Source organism: Podarcis cretensis (assembly GCF_951804945.1).
Source record: "Podarcis cretensis genome assembly, chromosome: 7".
Lineage (NCBI taxonomy): Eukaryota > Metazoa > Chordata > Lepidosauria > Squamata > Lacertidae > Podarcis > Podarcis cretensis.
Window position 1 is genome coordinate 3,184,442 of NC_137176.1, and position 12,380 is coordinate 3,196,821.

Genomic DNA, 12,380 nt, shown 5'->3' on the forward strand with positions numbered 1-12,380 from the left:
TTAGGGATTTTATATTCTGTTCAATTTCATGTTGCATTAACAAGGAGAATTGTACTTGTAGTGTTTTCAACTTTTGTAAAATGGCTTTGTCTCCTGGCTTTTCCACCAAGGTTTTTCCAAAACACATTATTTTCTTTAAAATCTTTTGCTTTTCTTCTTTTTTCCCCCCGTAATATATTTTCTTTTGAATAAAGAAGCCTCGCAGCACTACTTTACCAGCATCCCAGACCATTTCCTGGTCCGTTCCTTTAGGTTTATTTTAAAGTATTCTCTAATTATTTCTCTACCTTTCTCTATCACTTCCTCTTTCTTTAGGAGGTTTTCATTTAATCTCCATCTATATATTGTTTATTTTCTCCCTTTAAAACCATTTTGATTGGGTGTGGTCTGAGAGTGCTTTCAGGCAACCTATCTTTTTCATTCTTTGTATTAATTCTTTTGAGAGCCATATCATCATATTGATTCTGCTATGGGCATCCTTCAGGTAGGAATAGTATGTGAACTCACACACTGTCTGGTATTTGTACCTCCAACCACCTGTTAGGTCAAAAAATAGTATCATTTCAAAAAAGGTTATTGGAAGTTTACCTTCTTTGGCCACACCATCCTTAGTTCTTTTGTCCTTTTCTAGGGATACTATCTCATTAAAGTTACTTAATAGTATTTTCTTTCCATTATATCTTTCAAATAATTTTTCCTCCAGGACTTATAAAATTCCAGCTTTTTTTCATTAGGTGCATAGATGCCCATAACTAGTATTTTTCCTCCTTCTATAGTGATTTCTACCACTAATATTCTGCCTTCTTCATCCTTTGTTATTTGTTTTGGTTCTAGTTTGGGGTTGGCATAGGTCACCCCCCCCCCTTTTAACTGTGTCTGAAGCAATAAATTCATTGCCCAGCTTTTTATTCACTAATAATCTCCTATGTTGCCTTTTTATGTGTGTTTTTTGTAGACATATAAATCCAGTTTTTGTTTTAACAAAAAGTTCATAGTTTTATTTCTTTTAGCTTTAATATTCAAACAGTTTATATCCCACAAAAAAGTCTAAGGTCACTCATATTCTTAAAGTTTCAAGTCTTATCTAGTCTTCTTGCTGGGATTGATCTTCCTCTTCTGCCTCTCCCAAAGCTTTTATTATACATTCTCATAATGAGTGACTTTCAACCCTTCAAATAAAACTCACAAAAAAACCAGCAGGCAACTATTTTAAGCGCTTATGCACCAACGCTGGATGCTGATGAAGACATTAAAGAAAAAATATATTCTCAACTGGATGCCAACCTATCAGAGACACCGATTTTAACGCAAGAGTTGGGCAAGATTTCTATCTGTGGCCTGGGACTATTGGGAAAAAAGGAATTGGCAACAGCAACCAGAACAGAATTTTATTTTTGACTGTATGTGCAGCGCACAACCTTATTACCAATACACTCTTTTGAAAAATATCTAAATTAAAACATCACGGAAGCACCCTTGGTCGAACCACTGGCACCTCTTAGACTATGTAATTGTTCAAGCTAAAGACTGCTGTGATGTACTCCTTACCAGAGCTATAATGAGTGTTGATGACTGTTGGACAGATCGTAATATGTTCCATGATGGCTATTAAGATTATACCTCAACACAGGCTTCAACAAAGGAAACCCAAGGCATAAGATGAACACTCAAGCCCTTCAAGATCCAATTCATCGGGATTGCTTTCAAACAACTCTTAAGGACCACCTGCTTTCAGAGTTTCCTGATAACATCGAGGAACACTTCAGCAAGCTAAAACTATCCATTACTGCAGCCTGTGAACAAACTATTGGATACCAAACCAAGAAACACCAGTTCAAAACAACAAAACCAGTGGACCTGATGGGGTACTTGACAAAGTTTTCAAAGTGTGTGGAATTGAACTTACACAACAACTTCACAAGCTCATTGAAAAAATCTGGGAGAGAGTGAAGATCACAGCAGACTTTAGGGATGCCATTTTTTTAAAAAAGGTGATAGAACAGATTGCGGAAGCTATCAAGGCATCTTTTTATTAGCTGTGGCGGACAAAATTATTGTAAAGGTCTTAACAAACTGTCTCCTAACTATTGCTCCTATCGCTCAATATCCAAAAAACCAAAATGCTGCACCAACAGGCAGCCCCCCCCCCACGCCACAAATACAACCTAATGATGCAACGCTGGAAAGTGTCAATTACTTTCCTACTTAGACAGTTATCTTTCCACAAGGGCCGATATTGATGCCAAAATCCAGCCCTGCCTGAGCTCTGGAAGTGCAGCTTTCTCCCAACTGAAGTGCAGAGTGTTTGAGGACTAGGACATTCACAGGGAAACCAAAATGCTTGTTTACAAAGTTATTGTACTACCAAATTTATTGCATGCTTGTGAAATATGGACCACTTATAAACGCCATCTCCAACTCCTCGAAAGATTCCATCAACAGTGTCTCTGAAAATTTTTACACATCATTTGGGAAGACAGGCAAACCAATGCCAGTGTCCTGGAAGATGCAAAGATCATCAGTGTTGAAGCAATGATTCTTCAACATCAGCTTCATTGGACTGGTCATGTTTTTCAAATGCCTGATTATCGTCTTCCAAAGCAACCACTCTATTCGCATCTTAATAATGGAAAGCGAAATGCTGGTGGACAACAAAAGAGCTTTAAAGACACTCTCAAGGCATATCTAAAAAAATTCAGTATAAGCACAGAAAATTGGGAAACACTGGTTGTGAGCATTCCAATTGGAGAATAACCTCTACCAAAAGCATCATGGACTTTGAAGAAGCCAGAACACAGGACAAAATGAAGAAACAAACTAAGAGGAAGGCACGTTTGGCAAATCCTGACCATGATCAATTCCTACCCGGAAACCGACGTCCCCAGAACTGGCCTTCACAGTCAACTATGGACACACCATTAAGACCATATTCATGGAATACAATCTTACTCGGCTACAAGATACTGACAAAAAGAAGATTTATATATCACTTCACTTATTCAGGTGTCCCAAAGAGATTTCCAATAACAAAAGAATAAATTACAAAATACGTTTTTTTAAAAAAAGAAAATCAATAAAGCAATACAAATATAACATATGAAGTGTTCATCCAAAGAAAGACTTGTCTAAAGCAGCACAAAATATCCACTCAGCTAACAAAGGATGGACACAAGTAGCTACCAAAAGCCTGACCAAAAGTGCTGTCCAAATGCCTGGAAGCAGGGCACCTACTTTTAATTAAAAGAATGCATAGTCAGGTTTTCATGATTAACCAAGTCCTGAGGCTACACTGACACTCTTGTTCTGATTTAACAGAACAGAAAATTGGTGGCTTGGGTTTTTTTAACGGCAGCTCTACCTGTAGGTAGTGCTCCTTGAAAGACAACCATTTAGGTAAGGTAAAGGTAAAGGACCCCTGGACGGTTAAGTCCAGTCGAATTCAACTATGGAGTGCAGCACTCATACTGAGGGAGCCGGCATTTGTCCACAGACAGCTTTTCCAGGTCATGACTAAACTTTTCGCACACAGAACACCGTGATGAAGGCCAGAGAGCACGGAAACACCATTTACCTTCCTGCCACAGTGGTACCTATTTATCTACTCATGCTAGTATGCTTTCAAACTGCTAGGTTGGCAGGAGCTGGGACAAAGCAATGGAAGCTCACCCTGTTGCATGGATTCGAACTGCCAACCTTACGATTGGCAAGCCCAAGAAGCTCAGTGGTTTAGACCCACATCCATTTAAGGTAACCTTAGCAATGTGCAGACAAGAATACATGATACTTACTTCATGATGAGAATGTAGACAGCATACATTAGAACTAGAATTAAAGACTCCCACCTGCAACCAAAAGAGGAAGAAAATGAAGACAAATAAGGAATAGGGTTCCACGTAGCTGAAATGGATCTGTTTCTAGACCATTGATGCCTAGAGTTACGAGGTCTTCTGAAGTTTAGAGACTCAGGAAAGTGAGCCTGAGTGCTACAGGCTAGTGTCTGGCAGATAGGAGGTGAAGCATGGTGGGCAGCTGCTGAGTCTAGTGCTGCTAGTCTTGTGCTTCAAAGATGGAGCCTACCTAATCTCATCATAAAAGCTGGTCCTTACTCTAACTTCCTATATTATTATTCTTTCTATATGGATCTTTGCCTTGCATCTTCATCAGCCATCATCAGCTTCACATTTATACACCACTCTTCCTCTCTAAGGAGACCCCAGGGCAGCTTATAATAAATGAAATTACATAGAACAATTTAAAACAACATTTTAATATATTTCAGACAGCAGTTGAAACTAGCATGGTGATCCCATATGCCTAACATGATATCAGTGAAGAAGGAATCTCAAAAGCTACTATGAGACTAAGCAGGAGTTCCTATGATCAAGTGGCTAAAGCTTGTGTTGTCTTGGTAGACCACCAGATTTTCTTCTTTCAACTGGAACCTGGTGTTCTCATCTGTTACTTCTTTTAATAGTTGTCTGAGCTTTAGTTAGTCAACACAGGCACTTTATGAAACTGCCAGGGACCAATTGTCTAAAACTATATACCTAGCTCGACCTCTTCTGGAGAGCTATTGCCAGCCAGCGTCTTAGGCACAGGCCCTTCGTAGCTCCGGTACCTCAGCAACAATCTTGTCCCACCCCAGCCTCAACCACCACTGCTCGTCTTGTTCATAATGCCTTCCTCACACTGATACCTCCATTTCAGGCTCAGGAGCAGAGATCAAGAAGGAAGGAAGTGGTGGAGGGAGGCAGGAGAGGAGCAGGTGAGCTGCCTTGCCCTGATGGTTCCTCTGCAGCTCACATCCACTGACAAAGTGCCCATTTGGTACTGTGAGGCCTTCCCTCCATCTGGCCAGCTTGGGAGGAAGAAGTCTCATGCATGCTCTGCTTCAGAGCTCTGAGTGTCAGCTTGCATTTCTTAGTGCAAGAAAGTATTCATCTGATAGTCTTTCTATCTCTTTTCTGTCTGTCTGTCTTTCTATTTCTTTTCTGTCTGGTGTGGTGTTCTGTATGCTTAGTGTTAAGTTTTAGTCTTGTTATAAGTTACTGTAAGTTTACGTTAAGTCTGCTGTAACTGTCTTATGTGCCAATCCTGAATGTATTGGATTTGTGACCATTATGCTCATTTGCCTTCAGTAGCAGTAAAGCTCTGCTGGATGAAATATAATTGCCTCTGGTCTATTTTTGGGAATCCTGCAATGTGTTCAAGTTTTTACTCTGCTAACTATACATTGGAATCTACTCTGGATCAATATTGAGTAGACTTTAAATGACACTGAGAAGATTCAGAAAGGAGATAACAAAAACACCACCAGCCCCTAGTTCCTCAACAACCCTGTGGGGAACCTCATCTAGTTTGGCAAAATTAGTTCTGGCTTCTTGGATTCTGCTGGACAACGTCCCTGCTAGTACAGGACTCCTGCCCAAGACCCTGCTCCTGTTACTTCATTCCTGCAGGACGCTCCAGCCTGGTCTCCTGACTTAATACTTGCTCTTGCTGATTGTGACCTCAGGGTTTATGGAAATGCCATTTCCTTGTGGCCTTGCCCAAATTGCCTAGTTTATTGTTGTACTGAAAACTGATGGGGAATAACAGAGCCAACACCTTCTCCCCAGAGGAAGCCAAATCAACCTTCACTCACAGTAGCTGAATGAATCTCACAGGGAATAATCCCTCCCTCCCTCCCTCCCTCCCTCCCTCCCTTTCAGTATTTCTACACTGCCATATCATAAAATATCAGAATAATTTGCTAAATAACTTTAGCAACAATTATCATGCTCATTCCCAGTTCTCTGTTGTTCTCTTCTTGAGTCATTGCCTCCTAGCTCCAACTTCCCATTAGCTGCCATCCAAATCTTTCTTCATGCTGCTAACCTCTTTGCTGACATGTCTGCTGTTCCTTTCACACTCTCACTGTTACACAGGACTGTCTTCTTAATGGTACTACCCCAAATATCTGTGGTATGTAGATGTATGCGCATGTATATAAGCACTACACCTAGCTGAGTGAGACCCAGAGACAAGCCTTTCCCAAATAATCAGCATTTCACTGGAAGAAGCAGCACCAATGTATCTAGGTGAGCATACAAATGAGTCTTTGCCTCCTTTCATTCCCCAGCTGCCAATTCTCCTTTTCTGTCCTAGAAACCATTCTCTGCATCACTTCTTTGTCTTTGCGATGTAACAGTCTTATCATTGCCTGTGCATACCCACGTTCACTTTGCCACACCCTATTTTCAGCTCAGATAGGTTTGCAGGTTGTTGCAGTGCTTGAAAACCCAGACACAAGGGAACCCCAGCAGTCACAGGGAGCTCATGGAGATTCCTTCACAATGTGATCGTGACTGTAGATGGCTGGCAGGCAAGGAATAGCTCCCCAAAATGAGGCCATTTCTACAGACATCCCCATGGTAGCTATCACATGTTGCCAGCCTCTTAGAGCAATAATGCTTGCAACACAACTACACATCTCCTGTGCCCTCCTCAGCTTTCTACTTTTGTGACTGTCACGCTGAAAGGAAATTGTTTGGACAGTCTATTCAGGCTGCTTATACAGGCCCTGCATCTTCAGTGGAGATCTGTGTGGGTGGCCCAGAAAGTGCTGGGAAAGAGATGTTTCCTCTTTTAACTCTAAAAAGATTTCCATGAATCACTTTCCTATTTAGAAGCTCTATAGAAATGGAAAATGGTCCCCAGGTTGCTCAGCAGAACTTTTGCCTCCCTCGCTACCATTAGTCAAAAAATGACAGTTGCACTACTTACCAAGCAACTTTTTCATCATAAATAATCTGTGGGAAAAAATGTTATAAAATTGTATTACCATGTGAAGCTGTCTGTAAGGTATGCCACACTTTTTAAAAGACTTTTAATATCTCTTGACACAAACTCTCTTCTAGTATCCCAAATAATTTCCCACAGTTCATTCCTTCCAATATCCAATTTTTATCATCTGTAATGTACAACTCTACTTGTTATAGATGCAGAATTGATTTTATCAAGAAACACAAAATGTAAAATGGAAAGGAGATTTTTCACTTTTCAATCCAATCTCTATGCATTATAATCTGTTAACTTTTAGATAAAGGTTTCTATATAACCCTCTTCCAATGTACTAAATCAGTATATGAAGAAGCAAACACATGAATATGGCACAGGTTTAATAGAACATTTCCCAGCCCTGCTCTCTGAGATCCAGAGACTGAAATTGGGTTATTGTGCATGCAAGGCATACCAGACTTGTGCAGAGGGCTCCAGTGCACAACCATGCCTTGAAATGACATGTTAGTTTTCATGGCATTGACCATGGTACTGTCCTGCAACCAAGCTGTGCGCTGCCATGGGTTTGAGGCCTAAGGGTCAGCAGTCCATATTCTTCAGAGCCTAAGGTGCTACAGAAAGTAGATGCATGCGGGGCCAAAGTACATGAAATGAAGGCTATCTACAATCAGAACTCAATACATTTTGATTTTTAGCAGCTGTGAAGAAGAAGAGAAACTGTATGGGAGAAGCAGCACTGGGGGAGGAAATTCTTATCAGAAAAAAAAATGGCATGGAGGGAAAATGCCTCAGTCCTGCTCAGACCTCATTTGCATCCTCTTTCTTACACAGCTGCTTTTAAGCAAAAAACCAAGATGCCAGGAGAGCCCACCAGGAGCTAATGTGTAGTTTGGCTTTAATATATTTAGCTGACAAGCATATCCACAGCTACAATAAACCTGCATAGGTTTCCAGCCTCTCTCTCTCTCTCTCTCTCTGTAGAATTCTGCTCTGTGCCACTTAAGAAAGCAGCCAAAAGGTATCGTACGTTTGAATCACTCCTAAACAGAGAGGGTGGTGTAGGCGATACTCAGATCAGACCCAGTGAAATCCATGGGCTTAAGTTACCATTACTTACTTAAGACAACTGATTCAATGGCCCCACCCAGATTACGATTTAGTCAGATACCTTTTTAGGCAAGGCAGAATTCAAAAATGCAAATCCCCTACTTGCAGTCTGAAGAGATAGTCCAGACTCCTAGGACTTCATTCTACATAATGTATAGATCAGTTCAAGCATGGCTACCCTTCAGAAATTCAGATAAAAAAGAGATTCTCCTCCTCAGTCACCACTAGGTTGCACTCAAATTCTACGTCTCAGCTTTTCTTTTCTCCCTCGGCTTTGCCTGGAATGATGGTAGCAAATGAAGTGCCCTAATAAATGTGGGAAGAAATATTTGCAACCCACCCCCCTTCCAGCCTTCTCCTGCTTTTACAGTCAGTGTGTGTGTGTGTGTGGGGAAGGAATCCATTGCTTCTTTGCTGTCGGCTCATAGCTGTCACCCTCAAGTACAGGCCTTCTTGTGAGTCAGCTTATAGCCAAGGACACATGTTCATGCTTCAATAAGGTGTCTGGGCATAATGTGACAAGGCAGAGTCAGGCAGAGAGGGCGCAGTTCTTCCTCAGGTTTTACTGTCCTGCTTCCTGCCATTCCAAATTGGCTAAACGCTCCCAGAACATGACATTGTAAATTATATGGAACTGGGAAGAGGGGTGACATTTCTGTATTGTGCTTAGCCTGAGAGGGGGCTACTATTATTTGCTGTAAAAAAGAACTCTGCCCAGAACAGCTAATGTCCAATTCTCTATCTTCTACTTGTTTATTTTTTACATTACGCCCCCCCCCCCCAATACCCCAGGACATAGATACAATGAAAGGCTGGAAGATATTTGCACTTTCACACATATTAAGATTTCTCATAGGAGGTATGGAATCAAGAAGCAAAAGGATGAATGTAAAGGACACAGAGCTGATGGTGAGATGAGCAGGGAAGAGAAAGGCTCCTGCTATTTGATCTGCTATCATGAGGAATCACAAAAATAGCCTCTTCGTCTTTTCTCTTCCATGGTGGGTTCAGATATTGACCCCCCCCCCTCTCCTATGATTGCTCATGGGAGGGGATTACGGTTGCCACCTTTGATTTGGGCAAAATAAGGAATGTGTCAGGAGAGAGGAATTGTAGGGGCTAAAAATTACTTTACCTGCTGCAGAAATGACTTCAAAGCAATCCATTACAATGAGTGAAAGAAATTTACGGATCTTAGTTAGTGATGCACATTAATTTAAATGGACTCACATCCTTCCCAGTTGCTGGATTTCTGCCTGTCAGAAGAATGGTAAATGTAGAAACCCAGCCCAAAAAAAGAGGAGGGGTGAAGATAGCAACAATTCTGTTTCTCTTCCTCACAGAGCTTTGCCTCCAACATCCCTTTCATGTAGCTGCTAATGCCACGCGCATTCAAGCACATGCCTCGTAGTCAGACAAGGTCATCCAGCCACTAGGGTTACATGTGTGCTTCATTTTGGCCCGGTCCTTTATACAATATTTTGCATCAATTTATTTAAATAAGTAAAAACAACAACCATTTTAAGGCTTCAATACTTTGCATAATTAATTGAAAGTAAATTCAACTGAACTAATTGGGACTTATTTCTGTTTTCAAAGGATCAGGTTGAACGTGAATTTAGGACTGTGAAAGTTTCTTGCAAGGGAGTTTGAGTCCTCATCTGCTGTACACATTTAAAACACTTTAAAAAGTCATGGGTTGGGGGGGTAGGTTTCTTTGGTAGCTAAAGAATAGGTTTGCAATATCCACCCCACCCCTCATAAAGGAACAGGGTCAGCGAAGCACGTAAAAGCAACAAGAACCCATGCCTACTAACTCCCACTCCCCTGGTCAGTAGGAAAAGAACTGCCAGCTTGAATGTGAAACACACACACACACACACACACACACACACACACACACACTCCTGCTGGCCAGCCCCACCTTCCCTCCTCTCCTCCCTCCCTCCCACTTATCCGAAGTCCCTCGCCCCTCCATTCCATTCCCATCCATTGGGCCACAGCTGCGTCACTCCTGGATTGAGTGTAACAGGGAGGGGTAGGGTAGGGAAAGAGCGACACAGGCAGGCAGCGGGGAGGCAACACTCAGCGCTGCCTCAGCAGAGGAGAGGGAGTAGGGAGAAGAAAGCGGGGCAGAAATAAGGGATGCAGCATTTTCCCTTTAAATAAGGGACAACCCCTTATTACAAGGGTCAGCAAACTTTTTCAGCCAGGGGCCGGTCCACTGTCCATCAGACCTTGTGGGGGGGGCAGACTATATTTGGGGTGTGTGTGAATGAATTCCTATGCCCCACAAATAACCCAGAGATGCATTTTAAATAAAAGCACACATTCTACTCATGTAAAAACACGCTGATTCCCAGACTGTCTGCTGGCTGGATTTAGAAGGCAATTGGGCTGGATCCGGCCCCCGGGCCTTAGGTTGCCTACCCATGCCTTATTATAAGGGACATGTGGCAAACCTAGAGGGGGTCCCAGCAGTCTCACAACCCAGCTGGTACTATAAACGGATGCCTTTCTATGGTTCTGGACATGTGCCTGCCACAATTTTCTCAGTGTTCTGAGCTGCCATGATTCTGCAGATCATGGTGGCTGCCTGGATGCCCCTCATCCCCAGCACCTGTAAAACACACCCACAAATTGAACAGCAGCCCTATATATGCCCACAGAAAATCACTTGCTTGGACTCCAGCAGTAACTGAAGCAGACTCTTCATTATGGTCTCAGGTACACCAGAAAATATACCAGAGACCACTGGTGGTCTTCAGAATTCAATTTAAGAGGCACTGTTACAGAAAATTCTTCATAAATTCCAACAGATGCCCGGAAATGCGCTATTTCTGATCATAAATAGTAGGAATCATAATGGATTAGGGAGTGAAAGCAAGTAATAACAATATTTTTGCCAGAAGTGTGAAATAACAATTGCTTATTGTAGAGAAAAAATCTGGTCTCACCAGGCTAGAGTCTTATTACACATTTTCTAAATGAAACCACCTAGAATGAAATCTCCCCCCTGACTTCACTGGACCAACCCAAATCTGGTTTTGGCATTTGAAGCTATGTTTTGAAGTTGCAGAACATTAGTTCTTAAATCACTATGGACTAAACTGGTAAAGATGTAAATTGCAATGGGCAAGGTCCTATATTCATTTAAATGAAACACTCAACAAAAGCAAACTTCTTGTAAAAATAAATCAGCTTAGTGAACCCCTATGAAATGGCACTTTGGATTGCCAAAGAAAGACTTATTCAGGAAAGCGATCTCTGAGCACTTACCAAGATAAGTGCAACAACAGAGCAGGTATAATACATGGAATCCCTCAGGAGACACCAAGATGACAGTGCAACAATCTGAGAAAACAGACAGGAAGAAAATGAACTGGCCATATATGATCCCAAGATTCACATTAACAGCAAGCTGCAAGGAAGAGCTGATGGGTGCCCCTCGTCCCAAAGACCAGAGAATTCTACACAGTCATTGTAACAGGTGTACTAACCTAGTCCGAAGAATCACATTTTTTTCCAGGCATAAAATATTTATACCTCAAAAGGTCACATTCCTGCAACAAAAGTGTTACTTTGAAAGATATCTGTGAAAGAAGATTTCATACAACAAATATGCAATTAACATTTATTGAGAAGGAGGAAAAACACTGTGTGGAAAGTCCATGATCTCCAAGTTTTGGCCAGATTCTCCAACAGAAGTGCTGAGCCTGTTATACTGAAGATACATCATGAGGAGTTCAGACTCCTCATTCTGAGGGGAAGAAGCAATGGTTGCTAGCCATTATCTGTGGTTACAACAGTTGGGTGCCTCCACCTCTCTGCTGAGCGGTGGCAAGAGCCCATGGGATTCCAGGCACTCACCCCAGGTCTGTGTTCCTTTGGAGAACTGAGACATGGGGGAGACTGTCGTAGCTTTAAGAAATATGGTTTATTCTTCTATTTACATCTTCAGTCTGCATGGAGAGAGTCCAGATCTTACAGCATGGTCATTTCAAGAGGAGCTTGTACCCCACAGCAGTGCAACCATGGAGTCCAGGGCATCTCTCCCAGCCAGTTCTGCAGTCAGCCTGTCCAAAGATAGATCTCAGACCTCCTGCCACCTTCTTCCTCCCAGCAAACCTTGCTCAAAACACTATTTTCCTGTCACCTCACACCCAGGTACCATGGTAACCTTCCAAACTCAGTCTCTTCACACCTCGGGATAGTTCTCTTGCAAGCCAGTGGCCCTCAGTGGCCCCATATTCTTCCTTAATGTCCCTAGCTTAGCGAGGTCATTTTGCATAGGCTAGCCTAGAAATTCCTCCACAGTTTATGGTTCCTCTTCACATCCCAAATAATCAAAATTCTATAATGTCTAGCTGGTACCAAACAAATTATATGCCACAGTGTGTATGTGAGTGTATGCGCTCTCTCTCTCTCTCTCTCTCTCTCTCTCTCACACACACACACACACACACGTGCCCATTTATATTTGTATGGTACCA

The 12,380-nt window shown here is 42.0% G+C and overlaps 1 protein-coding gene across 3 annotated transcripts in view; it reads right to left on the bottom strand.

The window, feature by feature from the left end:
- SLC24A3 (solute carrier family 24 member 3) overlaps nt 1-12,380 on the bottom strand; it is a gene marked incomplete at its 5' end in the record, with an annotated part of 178,169 nt that overhangs the window by 22,849 nt on the left and 142,940 nt on the right. For all 3 annotated transcript variants that reach the window (XM_079983575.1, XM_079983574.1, XM_079983573.1), the window contains 3 exons: nt 3,789-3,842; nt 6,766-6,791; nt 11,167-11,241. In XM_079983575.1, the coding sequence (XP_079839701.1) occupies nt 3,789-3,842; nt 6,766-6,791; nt 11,167-11,241 (155 nt within the window). The remainder of the gene's footprint in view (nt 1-3,788; nt 3,843-6,765; nt 6,792-11,166; nt 11,242-12,380) is intronic.